This window comes from Mytilus edulis, chromosome 3, assembly GCF_963676685.1.
Source record: "Mytilus edulis chromosome 3, xbMytEdul2.2, whole genome shotgun sequence".
NCBI lineage: Eukaryota > Metazoa > Mollusca > Bivalvia > Mytilida > Mytilidae > Mytilus > Mytilus edulis.
The window spans coordinates 80965357-80984842 of record NC_092346.1 but is presented as its reverse complement, the minus strand read 5'-3'; the positions used below and the strand labels follow the sequence as shown (position 1 = coordinate 80984842).

General features: G+C 35.8%; 1 protein-coding gene across 2 annotated transcripts; it reads left to right on the top strand.

Moving 5' to 3' along the window:
- Positions 1–11079: 11079 nt before the first annotated feature.
- LOC139517587 (uncharacterized) lies at positions 11080–18936 on the top strand. Of its 2 annotated transcripts, none has more exons than XR_011663166.1 (2): positions 11080–18573; positions 18792–18936. XR_011663166.1 is itself a non-coding variant. In XM_071308805.1 (2 exons), the coding sequence occupies exon 2, from the start codon at positions 11776–11778 to the stop codon at positions 18292–18294; it is 6519 nt and encodes a 2172-aa protein (XP_071164906.1). In that variant the 5' UTR covers positions 11080–11270; positions 11489–11775; the 3' UTR covers positions 18295–18784. The 2 variants fall into 2 exon arrangements, 1 of the variants encoding a protein (XP_071164906.1); XM_071308805.1 differs by lacking the exon at positions 18792–18936 and having other exon boundaries at positions 11080–11270; positions 11489–18784.
- The last annotated feature ends 550 nt before the right edge of the window (positions 18937–19486 follow it).

The window sequence follows — 19486 nt, the reverse complement described above, 5'->3', positions numbered from 1 at the left end:
TTTTTCTCCACTGTTACAGTTCAGAGAGAAATGTTAACTGTACTGAGTGAATTCATTTTTAAAAGTTTTTATTTTTTTAGATTAAGATTTAAAATTTTGGATGTACGTAATATCTATTTCTGAGGTGTATTACAAACAACGTCAATGGTAATGACTCTGATTTGTCTAATCGCACGATTACTTGATTTTATGGCCTACGAAGTATAAATTAGCATACGTATTAGACCGAATGAGCTATCGGCATACGATTATATTAATTTTCATATGCTGATTTTGAAAGTTTATTCTGTTCAGAGTACTAAATCCCGGTAAACAAATTTGACGACATATATGAAGGTCAGTTAATCAGTGCGGAGAGGTTATTTTAACCTTGAGTTCCTCTGAACTCCGAGGAAATTATTTTGAGTGCTTCTATTTTCCCTATTTATTTTGTAATATTTTTTAATTTTAAAATGATAAGAAAGAAAAACAAATATGTTATGGATAGTTTCGAGTTTTATACAAAACCACTGTTTTGCCTGAATGTTTGCAATATAGGATGAAGCGTGGCCTCGGCGAAATGTTGTCCGACCATGCTTACACCGCTGTAAAAATTGACAAAAAAATTAACAATTTAATAAATAAAAGGAGATGTGTGGTATAGACCAATGAGACAAAAAATAATAACCAAAGGACATATAGGTGTCAATATACGGTATTTAACAATAAACACTTGACGCCCCAAGTGTAAAAATATTGTGAATATATCAAAATGAGACAGTAGAAGATCCACCATCAACACCAGTTCCTTAATGAGAAATAAATAAGTATAAGATATAACTAAAGACAAGCACTATTATGTAAACTTTGTCTTCAAGTCAGTCATTATATGAAACGTTCAATCGAAGATCCATCTAATACAATTTATAATAAAAGATATTATACATTTGTTCATTTATTGTTACAACACACATACATATTAGCTTACATACTAAGATATAAGCACTGGTATATCTTATATGAATTTTTATAATTAATGGTGTTGGACGGTTCGTCTTCGATGGTATCACCAGCCCACTTTAAATAGTCAACACTGTGTTGACACTGGGACACATTATTGACATTTCATTTTTGTATTGTGTATAAAATGACGAGTTATTCGGAACGCTAAGGTTTTCTACCCTAAGCAAAGATTACATTGATCACATTTGGCCAAACTTTTCGACCTTTAAGTTTTAGCGCTATTCAACTTCGAATCTAGAATGACAAACCAACTGTTTTGATTCGAGTGTCATGATATATCTTGTGTTATAACAAATACACATCTGGCTTACTAAAATATAAAGGTATATCTCTGATGAGTTTTACATAACGACTGACTTTTACTTTCATTGTTGTATTTGTATTTCTAAATCAAGAAATACGGATTGTTTGATTGATTGTTGGTTTTAAATGCCTTTTCAGCTCTATTTGCTATATCGTGGCAGTCGGTATCTTTTATTGGCGGAGAAAGCAAAAGTGTCTGGGGAGAACCACACACCCTGTTTTGGCAGGCTAGTGTAAACGAACTACTTCTTTCAGCTTAATTCAAATATTCAAAATTTATATACAATAATAACATAACACAAGAATATTCACACAACAATGTAATTTGATACATAATTTATCAACAAAACAATAATTTTAAAATAACACCTTCAGTTAATTTCAAAGGTATCCACTGTAAAGTTTTTTACAAAACATTTCTCATGCCTAAATTTAACCAAATCGATTGTAAAACGAATGGATGAAAATCTACTAGTATTAAAAGAAAATAATAAAGATAAATGCGTGATACTTTTACTTCATTTTAGAAGTACATTATACGGTTATATATACATTAATAAGTTTAATGGTCACAAGTTTAAAATTAATAAAACTTTCAGCATTTATAAAACGATATCATACAGTAGTTTATCAACCATACAACACATTTGGATTACAAAATAAAGGTCGATCGAATATATATTATCTAGTATGAGATCAAATTCAATATTATCTAGTATGAGATCAAAAAACCTTGAACATTTCTTTATGAACAGTAGAAATACATATAAAGTTTAATGGTAAAGACACGAGTAATATTTCTCATATTAGGTTCGTATTTTTTTTTAAAATAAAATATCTAAATGTAGACTTTCGTAGCACTTTATAATCCTCGGCTGTCGAAACGCATACAGTACATTTTTGATTCCATATCAGGTAACTGTCAACCTCCATTACACTTTTGGACAATAATGGTATTGTATTATTCTAAGCATGTGCACCATTATTCAACACAAAAAGAACACTTATAATGCAGTTTTAAATGTCATAAAACATTATCTCGTATAGGTGTTACAAGCAAAATGTTTAACCATAAGCTTCAAAAAACGAGGAAAAAACATACAGTTTACCTCGTATTAGTAGATGAACTACTATTAAGACCACTGGGCTCCGAGGCATGTATATCAATGTATCTTGAGAAAACCCCAAGTGCAGCATACATATACAGACGGTCATAGTCACAATGCAAATGATGTATGTTTAAACAAAAGTTATTTTCATTGATATTTTACACCCTTGTAAGATCAGTGGTACGTAACAAATAATTATACACCCTATTTTGGACTTTTATATTTTGATAAGTTTCATGAATTAAAATATTGCGTGTTATGTTGAATGGGTAAAATAGTTGAACATAATTGCAGTCATTGACCTAATTAATTTGAAAGTTGAAGGAAAACAGAGAAAGAAAAACTAAGGAAAAAAAGTTCAATTAACCCAGATAAAATCGGTGGAGTTAAAGATCTATCTGCATGAATGAATTGCATATATATTCCACAGTAAAGGAGTAGACTCGACATGCAATTTAAATGATTAACAAATATAAAAACAGTATTATTTTAGCGTTTTTCATGACTGCCATTATGTGGAACTGTAAGGTTATACAATCTATAGAAATCAATGTGAATTTATTTGATTTTGGTTTTGCCAGGTGTTTGAAGGAACTGTGTGGCATTAATTCAAATACATAGTATGTCCCTTCATATAAATTCATGTCCAAAGCATCATAGGTCTCACTCCAAAATGGTCATTTACGTTAACGTCTGCGTTTCGCTAGATACATGACGCCGATGCACACTTAACTTAATTTAAGTAAATTTATCTGAAAAGCAAACAGTATTTCATTTGAGGGCATTTAAACGCATATGACATCAACACCAATCGTCTAGTCAAATTGGTATAAGAACAGCAAAATGTCTAGATTTCAAATGCAGCAACTTTACCTTTTAAGATCTACTAATAATTGTATTTGGACAATAACAACAACAACTGTTCATAATTTGTTCTGGATAGCTCGCGCGCAATCTGAGGATTGAGATGAGGTTGTGTTGTAACTCTCTGAAGTGCTGACTTAGTTCTGTGACGTACTTGGTGGTTTGAAACGATGATTTAGCAAATATGACCAGGATTACACAAAACAAAGTACCCCCAGGTATTCCAGTTTATGAACCAGCAGCATGCCAATCACTCTAAATTTGGCATTATTCTGTAAGACATTAGAACTTCTATCCATATCACGATTTTAAGGGAACGATAACATCAAAACACCATAAACGTTTAGCGTACTTAAAAAAATTCATGCACACAATTATGTTCATTCATAATTATAATAGTTGAAATAAATCTATTAAGAGACTCAGCTGTTTCTTTCTGAAGGAAGCATATTAAGTTCTTTTATCTAACATTTTGTCCTATTCACCCATATTCACAAGAGCTTTCATGTGGTAGAAGTCAACGAGGGTGTGTTGCATTACTGGGATACATGGTACAATTCTACATCCGCAGCTTGTAAATGTACATTGATACGTTTGTAGAATGGCTGCTTATATTCACCAACATGTTGAAGGCCAAAGAAGCAACATCAGAGAAAAAAAAATATTCGAACTTTTGCAATTTATATCAAATGAAAAGAAAAACAACAAAGATACCAGGGTAATAAGTAAAAGTGACGAGGACTAGTTACATAAAGGTAAAATAACCAATATATCAACCTCCGAGGAAAATTCTCAACGGAAAGTCCATAAGCAAATGGCAATATCAAAAGCTAAAACACGTCAAACGAATAGATAACAATTGTCATATTCCAGACTGGATACAGGCATTTACTTATGTAGAAAATAGTGAATTAAATCTGGTTTTATAGCTGGCTACACCTCTCATTTGTATGACAGTCGCATACAATTCCATTATATTGGTAATAATGTGTGCACAGAACAGACATAATAGGTAAAATGTCAAAAATAGGGGAACAGCAGTCAACATTGTGTTAATATCTTAATCTATAACAAAAAATATGTCAACAAAGAAAAGCAAAAAGGCATATTGACAGAGCACATTAGCAAAAACAAAACACGAGAATACAAAAAATTACCATAGATCAATAACACAATGACGGGCTGTATAAATATTGAACCATTTCAAATGGATTTAATTTTTTTTTTAGACTAAACAGTAAAAGAATACTATAACACGTCATTAAGATAATAAACAACGTCAGTACCTGGAATCTATACTAGACCATTGTGTATTATTTGGGAAATTGATACGGAATATTTATCAACAAGATCTTGATATCTTCTGATGAACTATTTAGAAAAAAGGACTAGACATTCTTTGATATAACAATGGTTCATCAACTTTCTGTTCAGACACTGGTGACTTTTTGTCAAAGTCTGAGTAGCAGTTACAAGCTCTTTTAAATACCAAAAACGAGTTGGGAAATATACCTTATACGCAGGTGAAATGGCATACTGTGTATTCATTTATGTTCGTTGGTACCAATTTGCATGGGTTGAGGAAAACCTGTGTAACAACGAAATACACGAAAATTATCATCCAACGAAAAATAATTAAAAAAGTAAAATCACAAAAAATACCGATTTCCGAGGAAAATTCAAATGACAAAACTTGGTACATGCTTTTTCCTATGTAGACAAGGGGGATTAAATCTGGTTTATAGCTAGCTTAACCTCTCACTTGTATGATAGTCGCAAATAATTCCATTTTATTGACAACAAATCCACATTATTACTATTAAGTTGGATCAATTGGATAATTTCAAAAATAAAATCGTCTCTTTTGTCATAGATTCTGGTACTGAGATGACCGCATTTGTCAAATTCGAGGTATACATTAAATTTAATTATCTGCCTTCTATGATCTTCTTGGTTTTGACAAGTATCTGAAGGAACTCCGGTTCATATGAAAATAAGAAGAGCTCGACAAGAACAGGCTTACAGTTCGTTCTCATAGGAATGCCGATAATTTGTTGAAAAGTCTCCAAATTTAACAAATATGTTGTCAATGAGAAAATCCAGCATACCGATCACTTGTACCTCTGTGTAGCATGTTTTACTTTTCGTTCATTTTTTTTTACAAAATATGCCGTACGGTATTCAAAAGTAAGACATTTATAGCGTATGCTACCACTTTTATGTTGAAAAGAATTGTAGATTATTTCTTGTAGACGATTTTATAATTTCAAATGGGGATTGGTGGTATACAAGGTTGAAAAATCAAAAGTTTTGATATCTAACAAATTTTAGAAGGATGGAGATTTAAAATTATCCAGAAGTACTTTATAGTTTTTTAGAATCCACATATAGTTAATACCAATACGTACGGGGCGCCGAATGGGACTCTTGTGGTTTTGTACAAAATTCAATTCTGTCACAACAAAATCATTTTTGTCTTACAAAACTATGTGATACAGACTTGTTTAATGAGAACTTCAATTTTGTGATGACAAAATTCATTTTTGTAGACAAAATTCTTCTTTTTTTTTAAGTATTGTTGTAAATCAAGGTCCTGCAAGGCTTGCTTATGGTTAATTATTATAAGTGCAATGGTTTTGGTGTAACTGTAAGATACAATAGGAACAGACTGATTTTGAAAATAAAGTGGAATTTTAGATGTTACTACCTAGTGATGTTGAACGTTGCCTATGCTAGTTGCATTAATTCCTTTATTCTTAAACTGAACTGGAAGTAATTTCCTCTTTTCCTTATGCAAAGGTTCCGATTTTACTGGACGACATTGTCCGTGGAACAATCAAGAAACCTAAAAGATATAGAATACAGTGAAACCTGTTTAAACCAAACCTGTTCGGGACTTAATATTTTGTTCGGTTTTGACCGATTTTCGGTTTTATTAGGTTCACAACGCATACAAATTGACATGACGGGCTTTAGAATATGTTTTTATACAGGTTTTTGGTTTATGCAGGATTCGGCTTAGCCAGGTTTCACTGTAATAAGTTTTCCTGTAAAGTTACTGGTGAAATCAGGAGTCGTGATTAACATATTATGTGTTTTACGTGCTCCTTTTTCCATTTTTATGTTTACAAGAAGAAATAATTGGAGTTGATTCACTTGTTAGCGTTTATAAAGAGGGGCGAAAAATACCAGAGACAGTCAAACTCATAGATAAAAAAAAACCTGACAAAGCCATGGCTAAAAAAGAAAAAAGACAATTAGACAAATAAAAGTACACAAGACACAACATAGAAAACTAAAGAATAGGCAACACGAATCCCACCCAAAAAACTGGGTGCGATCTCACTTATAAATTCGAGGTCGAGAGAGTATACCTATCTTAAATGCATGCATTACTTAGGTGCAATCTCTTATAACATTTAAGGGGCGAAGGCAAACTCTAACTTATTTTCCAATGTTCTACAATAATTATTAACTTGTGGTATGTAACGGTTTCAACTTTTTCATGACGACAACAATAGCTAGAACTGAGATCAATAGAACCACACGTTGATTATTAAAAACAATTCAACTGGTCGGAGAAGTTTACAGATCGGCTAGGAATTAGAGAAAGTGGTATGATATATTGGTCTTAATATATTAGATAAGATAAGATACATTTTATTTACCCATTATAGGACTATATGTAGTCAGTACATTGATTTTTATATCAAACAATTGCAAAAGACAATACACAAGAATAGAAAAAAAAACGGGAAAAAAATGAAATGTAAATTGAGTTAATAAAACATGTAGTCACGTAAACCAGTATGTTTAGTGTTAATTGGCCATTCACTAGAAGCAGCATAACATCCATTATAAAAATAGCTTTGTGATTCAAGTCCTTCCTCGTGGCTGATGCATATGAACAAATAGTATTAATGTTCATATGTAGGAGTCACCATGGGCAGGGGCTTAAAGGACACTCAAGACAATACACAGAATTATGAATACTTAAACATTGTGTATGGTTTTAACCAATTGAAAATAAATAAACAAAGAACTATAACTTGATTGTTATGTTTTGTTAAATCAAGAGTTTCCTTCTAAACTTTGAAGGATGGTTGTTCAGTTCTAATGAAATTCATATAAACACAAAATTAACAGGAAAATATAATCAAATCCTTTTATGTAGTATTAAGCTATACTACCATTTCATAATGAGACAACATGGAGTGTATTTTTTATTAGAAAATACTGCATGAGTCATTCTGATTTTTAGAATTTGAAAAATAGAAAATTACCAACAAGAAACTATAGTCAGTTTGAATTTCTGAATTTCGAAACTAAGTTCAAAAGCCTTCATATTTTAACTGTATATTATCATCACACTTTCTTTAAGGCATATAAAGATATGGTGTAATAAATACTGCTGTCATTTATTTTGTTTCTATTAACATCTCTGTGTCAATTTTTCTAACAAAGATCTTCGTAATGCAACAGCACGATTACGGTACAACAGTAGTCTTTTTAAAAAGAAACATGGAACATTTAGTAAAGAAATATATTATTAAATAGATATCGCAAGAGACGCTTAATTTTGTTTTAGGTCTTTTCTCACCGTGCTTTCCTTACTAAAATCATCTAGACCTGAAGAAAAACAATAGAAACAATATTTGTTCTTTTTAAAGCCTCATGGATTCAATTTCCTTGTCCATTTCTATTTTTACCCATCGTTAGTAATATTTGTTTGTTTCATTCAAAATGTGCATTAGAGGTGCTTTCTCAATGGTTCCATGCTATTTTAAAACATCCCTCGTGTTTCTATGTTTTATTGGTATAATGTACTTTATGTAAGTACATGCTGAAGTATTTTTTGTTTTTGTATTGTAGTTTATAAAAAATCAATCTAGAACTTATGTTTCGTTTTGATTGTACCTATTATATATGCCAAGTTGAAACAACTTACTCACTTGCGTATGATGCATAAACAATACATGTTTAGCAGCAATACAAATTAAATGAAAAAAGAAGCAGCCCAACACAAAAGTCGTGACGATTGGCAAGCAAGAGTAATGTTTAAAGTAAATAGGAATTCTACAAACAAAAAATGTGTACAGTGAATGAAGGAAAGAAATAGTGATTTTGAGTTCATTTTGCTCCTTAACCCGGTATTTACTGTATATTAAGAAGGTCAAATAAACTCATCATAGATACCAGGACTAAATTTTGTATATACGCCAGACGCGCGTTTCGTCTACAAAAGACTCGTAAGTGACGCTCGAATCCAAAAAAGTAAAAAGGGCCAAATAAAGTAAGAACTTGAAGAGCATTAAGGATCAAAATTCCTGAAAGTTTTGCCAAATACAGCTAAGGTAATCTATGCCTGAGGTAGAAAAGCCTTAGTATTTCAAAAATTCAAATGTTTGTGAACAGTTTTATAAATATAACCATATCAATGATAATTCATGTCAGCACAAACGTGTTGACTACTGAGCTGGTGATAACCTCGGAGAAATAAATATCCACCAGCAGTGGCATCGAAAGCGCTCAAAAAATCGATTCTCATTTGAAAGAAAGTTCTTCTCACAAGTTTACTTCAACCTGATAGATTTCCCTACGTGGAATAGTTACCTCCACAATGTAAGCTTGATAGCTAAAATTATAACGATGTTTTAAAAATTGAACGAATCGCGAAAAAAATTAAGGAATATTATAACTTTGATTTTTTAAGGTCTGCAAGACAATTGTGCACAATCGATCGATTTCAAGATACGGCAAATTTTAATTATTCGATGCAATAATCACTTAAACAACAAAAATTTCACTGAAAAACTACGTAGTCAAAGGGCAATAACTAAAAATTAAAATTTTTCAATTCGTTTTAATTTGACATTTGATTGCCTTGCAGCATCCATTTGAAATTACCAATTAAACTTCATTTGAAATCATAGAACCACTAAATAATTTGCTATTATATACACTTGATAAGCGTTAAAATCTTAGAATTTCTATAGATTTGTAGGCATTTTATTCGCTAATTAATGTCTTCCTTAATGATGAAATGACTGTGTAAAGTTTTTTCAACTGCTTCAATATGCAAGTATTTTAGTACTAGTAATCAGAAATGAAAATAAAATCGTAGTTAAGTGGTTATTGTTAGATATGAGTCCAAGAATGAAGAAGACCCTACTGGTTCAGAAGTGTCCATATTTTATTTTTTTAGCTCCTCGAGATATAGATAAAATCAAATCTTTTTAACCCATTATCACATTATCACATATTATCACATATTACAACTTGTCCTCCAATCTTACTGCTTGAACTTTCTTTCTAAGTTACATAGTACATTCGTGAAGCCGACATGGTTCACCCTTGAAAAGCTTTCATTTACAGAAAGCCCAAGACAAAAGAAAGGATTTCATGATTATTAATCAATATAATAATATTTAGACAAAAAAGTGATGTAGCATAAGTTTTTTCTGCTTAATAAAACCCGTGACTTGTCTCATTTTTTTGAAACTGACTCCACCAAGATGCCTAATTTCTTGTTTGACCACATATTTGTGATGCATTCTTTAACAAACAATCGGCTTTCCCATTGGAACCAACTGCGCCTCTTCATACCTCTTCATACCGACTTGTTCCTTTACTCATATTAGGCTGAATTCATACCCACTTTTGTTCAGGAGCCAACGGAAGCCTACATATGAGTGCAATATTTCGCTGGTAACATTGAGCTGTGTTATGCTTTTTAGTCGGGTTGTCGTCCCTTTGACACAACCCCTATTTCCATTCTCAATTTTATGATATAGTTGTGTTGTACTGTTACACCACTGTACAAGGTTAGGTGGAGGGTTGGGATCCCTCTAACATGTTTAATCCCGCCAAATTCTCTATATGTATGCCTGTCCCACGTCAGGAGCCTGTAATTCAGTGGTTGTCGTTTGTTGATGTGTTACATATTTATTTTTCGTTCAATTTTTGTACATTAATGAACCGTCAGTTTTCTCGTTCGAATTGTTTTACATTTGTCTTTCGGGGCCTGTTTTAGCTGACTATGGACTATGCAGTATGGGATTTGCTCATTGTCGAAGACCGTACGGTGACCTGTAGTTGTTAATTTCTATGTCATCTGGTATCTTGTGTAAAGTTGTCCTATTTGCAATCACACCCCATCTTCTATTTATATAAGTTAATAAAAACATTATTCATTCTGATGCATTAATCCTACAATCTGATTGTTTGATTGCTAGTGTGTAAATAACACTCCATCCTTTTAAGCCTTGGATGAATGAAAAAGAAATTGATAACAGACAGACATATGATTTAATATACTTAAATAGATGTACATGATAATCAACAATAATCTCTTATCTGTGTAATAGATGACCATTTTTGTTTTAAAAAAAATCATAAGCAGGAAATTGTGTCAATGGGTAATTTTGGTAACGTTTGTAGTCAGCAAAATATTCATTTATCAACGTATGCTATGAAGGCCACACAAAGATTAATGATATTTTCTCGTAACAACCTTCATAGTACTGTATAAAAGCTTCTTATAAAATATGTTTAAAAATGAATATGAAGTGTTGGGGTTTTCTTAAATCAATTCAGGACCATGCGATATCACCTTTACGAAAAGTTCATGTTGAATCATGTTAAGATCCCCAGTAAGAACATGGCCAGATGTGATGTAAATATAAAGTAAGCGGGAACAGTCCCATATCAGAAGAGTATTTTTTGGTATTGTTCTATCAGAAGATTGTTTTAGGTATTGTTGTAATTCAAGGTCCTGCAATGCTTGCTTATAGCTATTATTCTGATTCACTTTCGCAATTATATTAACTGTATAGTCTATTGGATTAAATTTTCAGACATCCATATTTTCCGGAAATAATCTGGACTTGTCCGTATTTTCACTAGTGCTTACTTTCTCTTCCTCACCTGTCTATTGCAAATGGATGCCACGACAAAACGACTCCTGTGGATATTGTGACAAATCACCGTCAAGTACGTTTCAAATCAATTATAAACTGTTAAATATATATACCGTTAATTCCGTTAACTTGGATTCCACGTTTATTCAACAAATACGAACTGTAATTGTTTATTTCTATGAATTGAACTGAGAATTCTACTTTCGTTTTTGACTTGATATTATTACTGCATTGAACATTCATATATTTCTTTCGTACATATTGTAAATATTGTATTTTTATTTCTTTCAGTTTACCAAACAATACACGCTCTGTAAAACTCCTGTATCATTTCTGGTGGAATTATAATCTACAATCTTCACCCACAAGTTGTTATTCTTTATAATTTGCCGAGATTGCGATACAGTCCCTTGGTTATACTAGCTGAGTCAGGCTCAGCATAGTAAATTGACGACAACCTGTCTTTACATATCCAGACAAGGAACGACAACGTAGCAACGTACATACGTACATACCTTTACACTGACAGTGTAAACTCTTGTGTGAACTCGACAGCAACCTAACAACGTTGAGTCAACATGGATCCCAGTCATGAGGAACAACAAGAAGAGATACAGACCCCAGCGGGAAAGGTTCCAGATTTAGAACTATTACAAAATCCATCTAATACAATCCACTCAGATGAAAATCCCGAGGCTAGGCGAGTTCGTGACCTCACGGAAAAAGGACAAGGAGCTTTCACCGAAAAACGTGACAAGTTCTGTCAGGAACTAGAGGCTCTCTGGGCAGACATTGAATCCCAGTTATTGGAAGTAACAGCGCCCCCTAACGATCTCCAGCAACTCCTAACAGTCCAGGACAAACTTGTTAAAGCCTGCAATAATTATCGTAGGCTCACAGATGAATACCTAGAATTTCTGAAAAGGACCAGAACATTGGAGAGTCAAAAAGAAATTGATGCATGTAAACTCTCTTTGGATTTATGTCTGTCCAAAGTGGAACTTGTTATGGAAAAACTACACGAGCATCGCCTCGCCCTAACAAAGGCCAAATCCACTAAAACAAAGACCTCAAAAGGTAAGAAAACCTCACGCAGTGGTAGCTCTAACGTGTCAGACATGTCAAGCCTAGCACGGAGAAAGCGTGCCAAGGCAGAAGCTGCCAAGTCTAAAATAGCCTTTGTAGAAAAACATGCCATTATCCTACAACAGGAAGCAATGTTAGAGGAACAAGCCCTGTTCAGACAAATTGAAATGGAACAGGAAGCAGCACACAAAAAGGCAGAAATGGAACAGGAAGCAGCACACAAAAAGGCAGAAATGGAACAGGAAGCAGCACACAAAAAGGCAAAAATGGAACAAGAAGTCGCTCAGGAGGCCGCACAGAGAACAGTTCAGTTAGAACAAGAGGCTATGCGCAGGAAGGCTCAAATGCAACAAGAAGCCGCACGAGTAAGCCGAGAAAAGGCCCAACTTAAAGCCAAATTTAACCTTCTTGAAGCACAGAGAGAAGCTGCAGCCGCAGAAGCCGAGGCTCGTATCCTGGAATACGATGATAGCCAAGCGTATAGCGATCTCCCTGACGAAAAGGAAGACCCGCTCCAGCGCGTGCAAGATTTCGTCAATAAACTTCCTGTATCAACTGTTGTAAAGGAAGTAACAGAACCTCAAAGGAAAAAACAAATTCCTGTTAAGATCGAGCTGAGTCACGACGCACCGGCGTTCGTGCCATCCGTGGCACAGAACTTGCTGTCACAGACATCTGCTGTCTTGCCTTCCAATAATAAGTCACCGGAAGTTACCTTTATCCCAGATCTGGGATTAGTAACCGGCATACAAAAACTAGGCCTTTCAGATGAGAGCCCTACTGAACATCAAAAACAGGGTGTTAAAGAAGCGATCCCTGTCTTACGCATAAAACAAGACTTTATAGAAGAGATCCCTGTTTCACACCAAAAACAAGGCGTAATAGAAGAGATCCCTGTTGCAAACCAGCAACAAATCAACCTTACATCAGAGATAACTAGATTCCTTTTACGCAAGGACTTGCTTTTCTCCCGATTAACATGCTTTAACGATCGGGCAGAGTCTTTTCATACTTGGAAAGCAAGCTTCAAGAACGTGACTGATGAGTTACAAGTCTCTGACTCAGAACAGATCGATTTACTGATCAAGTGGCTCGGTCCAGAGTCTGCTAAACACGCCATTAGCATAAGAGCGTCGAACGCTAACAATCCTACCATAGGTATACAGAGATTATGGAAGAGGCTTGACGAGCGGTATGGCGCTCCAGAAATGTTGGAAGCCTCTCTCAAGAGTAAACTTGCAAAATTCCCTACCTTAACAAATAAGGACAACGCACGTCTCTACGAACTGTCTGACATTCTATCAGAAATAGAATATCACAAGGAAAATCCCAAGCTGGGATGTTTGCTAGCATATTTTGACTCCTCGTCCGGGATAAATCCTATTGTTGAAAAATTACCGTACGGACTCCAAGAAAAGTGGACCACAAGGGCTACAAGATACAAGTCCAAATATGACGTTGCCTTTCCACCTTTCACAGAATTCTCTGCCTACATCAGGGAAATAAGCAAAACAAAGAACGATCCTGGGTTCATCTTTGGGTCAAAAGCCACACCAAATACAAAAGGTGCTGCGCCAAGGTCTACGCCTTACCCTAGGACTAAAGTTGGTGCTCATAAAACAGCAGTTGGGCAGCAATCTGGAGACGCCAGCAAACAAGGTCTTTGTATTCTGCACAATACAAAGCATTCCTTAAATGAATGTCGAGCGTTCCGAGCCAAGTCAATAGAGGAGCGCAAAGGTCTTTTAAAAGAAAACAATGTATGTTACAAGTGTTGTGATTCTACCACACATAGAAGCCGGGATTGCAATGCAAGCATAAGTTGTAAAGAATGTGGAAGTAAACAACACACTACCGCACTTCACATCACTAGAACACAGCAACCTGCAAGTTCACAGTCTAGCTCGCCTAAGCAAGCCTACGGCGGGGAGCCTATAGAATCGGCTGAAACTAAGGCAACCTCAGTTAACTCTACCTGTACTGAGATCTGCAAAGATACATATAGTGGGAAATCTTGTGCTAAAATACTTCCTGTGAATGTTTATCACAAAGATAACCAGTACAAAGTTATTCGCATGTACGCCATCATTGATGACCAAAGCAACCGGTCATTAGCATCGCCCGAATTCTTTAATCTTTTCGACGTCAAAGATAAACCGGAAAACTATACTTTATCAACATGCTCCGGCAAAGTAGTCACTTCCGGCAAAAGAGGAAGAGGTTTCGTCATGGAATCAATCAATGGTAATGACAAGTTTGACCTTCCTGTACTGATTGAATGTGATCATATTCCCAATAATAGGGACGAAATACCTACTCCTGAAGTAACAATGCATCACCCTCATTTAAAAGAACTTAGAGGTAGCATTCCACCAATAGAGGAAAATTGCCAAATTCTTCTCTTAATTGGCAGAGACCTTATAGAGGCACACCATGTCCTCGATCAGCGCATAGGACCACCCAGAACTCCATATGCACAACAATTGAAACTTGGTTGGGTAGTGATAGGAGAGACCTGCATTAACAAGCAGCATGTTCCTCTTGAGTTAAATGTCAAAATAACCAACATTTTGCCTACAGGACAACCTTCAACCTTTCAACCATGCACAAGCAAGTTTGACATCCGGGAAAACTACACAGACCCTGTAACGAAAGACCTACAATCGCCACTCTTTGAAAAAACAAGGGACGATGACAAGCCTGGACAGTCATATGAGGATAAAATGTTCATGAAGCAGATGGACAACGAATTTGTAAGAGACTCGGAAGGAAGTTGGGTAGCACCGTTGCCGTTCCGAGTGCCAAGACAGCCATTGCCAAGCAACAGACAACAAGCTCTTCATCGTGCTAATATGTTAGACATCAGTTTGAATAGAAACCCAGTTAAGCGGGAACACTTTCTTACTTTTATGAGTAAGATCCTAGACAATAATCATGCAGAGCTCGCTCCACCATTGCACGAACATGAGGAGTGCTGGTATTTGCCATTGTTTGGTGTTTATCATCCGAAGAAACCCGATCAGATAAGAGGTGTGTTTGATTCTTCCGCCAAATGTAACGGAGTTTCACTTAACAGCGTCCTGCTTACAGGTCCAGACTTGACCAACGATCTCTTGGGAGTACTGCTGCGTTTCAGGAAAGAAATGATCGCAGTAACTGCAGACGTTCAACACATGTTTCACTGCTTCGTTGTCAGAAAAGACCACCGTAATTACCTGAGATTTTTATGGCATAAAGACAATGACCTACAGGAGAACCTTGTCGAATACCGCATGAGAGTTCATGTTTTCGGGAATAGTCCGTCACCTGCTGTTGCTACGCTTGGACTCAGAAAAGCAGCTCAAGCATCAGAACTAGAGTTTGGCAGTCATGTGACTAACTTTGTTACAAGAGACTTCTATGTTGACGACGGTCTAACGTCATGTCCTACTAAGGAGGAAGCTGTTAAGCTCATGAAGGACACACAGCAAGCATTAGCAAAATATGGAAACTTACGTCTTCACAAGTTTGCCTCTAATTGCGCGGAAGTTATGTCTGCATTTCATGCCAGTGATTTGGCTTCAAATCTTAAAGATTTAGACTTAGAATGCGACAGCAAACCCCTACAACGTAGTCTTGGTCTCAGCTGGGACGTAAACACTGATAACTTCTTATTTCAATTATCATCAGAAAACAAACCGATCACTCGGAGAGGAATTTTATCAACGATAAACAGTCTCTACGATCCTCTGGGATTTTTGGCTCCGGTGATTATACAAGGGAAACTCCTATTGAGGAAAATAGTATCAGAAACCGTCGATTGGGACCAACCTCTCACTGATGAGACAGCCGATGAGTGGAAATCTTGGAGAGATACTTTAATAGCTATCGAAACACTGCGCATTCCACGTACCTATGTGCCGTATCTCAGTAAAACTGCCACAAAGGAGTTACATGTATTCTCCGATGCATCAGAAAAAGCTATAGCAGCTGTTGCATATCTACGCACGACCGACAGTAGTGGTGAACCAAACATAGGTTTCATTCTTGGGAAAGCTAAAGTTGCACCAACAAGTGGTCATACTATTCCACGTTTTGAACTATCTGCTGCAGTTTTAGCAGTCGAGATAACACAGACCATCATGGATAATTTAGATTTACATATAGACACTGTAAAATTCTACACAGACAGTAAAGTAGTCCTAGGCTACATAAGTAACGAGACAAGAAGGTTCTTCATCTATGTCGCCAATCGAGTAGAGAAAATAAGAAAATTTAGCTCTCCAAGTCAATGGAATTATGTACCAACTCACCGTAATCCCGCAGACTCGGGAACAAGGTCCGTACCAGCCCATGAAATTCACAGCAGCGAATGGTTATTAGGACCAAAACAACTTCTTTCCTCAGAACAGAAGAATTCTGAGGATATATACCAGCTAATAGATCCACAAGAAGATGGAGAAATCCGTGCAACTGTTAATGTTGCAAAAACATTTTCCACACCTGAGCATAAGGGTATCGGAACTGATAGATTCAATCGATTCTCCAACTGGACATCACTTGTGCGAGCGATAGCCTTTTTGGAACGTTTCTCCCGTTTACACGGGTCAAAACAGACAGCACCAGTGACTTCTCTGGAAGGCTTTTCGAATGCCGAAAATTTCATCTTAATATCTGCACAACATGAAGTTTATGGAGATGAAATAGATTGTATAAAACGTCGGGAACAAATTAACAAGCGGAGCCCGATAGCTAACCTTAATCCGTTTTTGGATGAACGAGGACTGTTACGAGTTGGAGGCCGTATTGTAAAATCTGACTTACACTTCCGTGAAAAGAAACCATTGATCGTCCCTGGACGCCATCATATAGCGACATTATTAGTTCGACACTTCCACAATAAGATAAAACATCAAGGTCGCCATTTCACAGATGGAGCGATTCGATCCGCAGGATTTTGGATCGTAGGAGCAAAACGCTTGATCTCATCTATTATTCACAAATGTGTGATATGCCGCAAACTCAGAGGAAAAACCGAGTATCAAATCATGTCTGAATTGCCAGAGGACCGTCTTGAACCTTCACCTCCGTTTACTAACGTTGGAATAGACACCTTTGGACCCTGGACAATTGTTTCACGTAAAACACGTGGTGGATACGCCAACTCAAAACGTTGGGCAATTTTATTCACATGCTTAGTGACAAGAGCTATTCACATCGAATTAATCGAGGAAATGAGTTCTTCAGCCTTCATAAACGCTGTCAGGAGATTTGCCGCTATAAGAGGCCAAGTGAAGATTTTCCGATCTGACCGTGGAACAAACTTTATCGGAGCAATCGACGATTTAAAGATTGACTCAATCAACGTTGAAGATGGACCCTTCAAGAACTTTCTGTACAATTCTGGTACAACTTGGATCTTCAATCCGCCGCATTCGTCCCACATGGGTGGAGCCTGGGAAAGAATGATTGGTATCACCAGGAGAATTCTTGATTCTATGCTTCTTAACGCAGCCGGAAGAAGTCTAACACATGACGTGCTTAACACACTAATGGCAGAAGTTTCAGCAATAGTGAACTCTAGACCTCTGGTACCGGTGTCAACAGATCCAGAGAATCCGTTAATATTAACTCCGGCTATGTTATTGACACAGAAAACCAACTACGTTTTCACTTCAGACCATCTTGGGGAATTCGACAAACGAGATCTCTGTCTTGCCGAATGGAGACGAGTGCAGGCTCTGGCCAGTGTTTTCTGGTCCCGTTGGAGGAAGGAATACCTGCCGTTACTACAACAACGACGAAAATGGACCGAAGATCGCCGTGATCTCATCGATGGAGACGTCATTCTTCTAAAGGACAAAAACCTTTGCCGTACTCAATGGCCCGTTGGAATTATAGTGAACTCATTAAAAAGCTCAGACGAACATGTCAGAAAAGCAGAAGTGCGAGTAATCGTTAATGGAAAAGCCACAACCTACACACGCCCTATCGTGGACATGATTCTTCTCATAGAGAACAACCCTGTGTAATTATATGTATATATTTTTGGATTCATATAGTGACATTCATATGTGTTATGGAATAGTGATATCAGGTAGATTTCAGACGGGGAGTATTCTGATTCACTTTCGCAATTATATTAACTGTATAGTCTATTGGATTAAATTTTCAGACATCCATATTTTCCGGAAATAATCTGGACTTGTCCGTATTTTCACTAGTGCTTACTTTCTCTTCCTCACCTGTCTATTGCAAATGGATGCCACGACAAAACGACTCCTGTGGATATTGTGACAAATCACCGTCAAGTACGTTTCAAATCAATTATAAACTGTTAAATATATATACCGTTAATTCCGTTAACTTGGATTCCACGTTTATTCAACAAATACGAACTGTAATTGTTTATTTCTATGAATTGAACTGAGAATTCTACTTTCGTTTTTGACTTGATATTATTACTGCATTGAACATTCATATATTTCTTTCGTACATATTGTAAATATTGTATTTTTATTTCTTTCAGTTTACCAAACAATACACGCTCTGTAAAACTCCTGTATCATTTCTGGTGGAATTATAATCTACAATCTTCACCCACAAGTTGTTATTCTTTATAATTTGCCGAGATTGCGATACAGTCCCTTGGTTATACTAGCTGAGTCAGGCTCAGCATAGCTATACATTTTAAGTGCAACCGTTTTGGTGTAGCTGTAAGATTCAATAGAAACATAATCATTTTAAAAAATCCCCTTTCCTCTTTTCCCCAAGCAAATGTTCTGACCTTACTGGTTTAAAAAGACTTAAATGAGCTACATCACAAATTATACTGACCAGTCTGTATCTTTAAGAAAATGTATTTATGCTTCCTTTGTCAAGTGCATATTCTCTCAAACATTTTAGAAATTAAACGGGCAGTGAAAATTCCAATTTAATGTAACCCTACCAAATGATGTAGATGTGAAAGAAGATCATCAAAGCTCCTAGAGGGCGATCTAGATTTTGAAGATTTTTTTCACATTAGGCCAAGGTAATGTTTCTATCTATGTCTACGTTCGTTTGTGACTTAAAATAGTACTAAATAAGCTCATTACATTTATATCACTGCAGGATGGACTTGACAAATTTGCTACTTTCTTTGATGTTATCATTTCAACCATATAACATTGCAGTACCTTGTTCCCTTATCCAGAAATGTTCTCTATCTTTTCGGAAAGGAGT

Coding starts and splice junctions, on each gene's coding strand:
- LOC139517587 (XM_071308805.1), top strand. CDS start 11,776: ATGGATCCCAGTCATGAGGAACAACAAGAAGAGATACAGACCCCAGCG.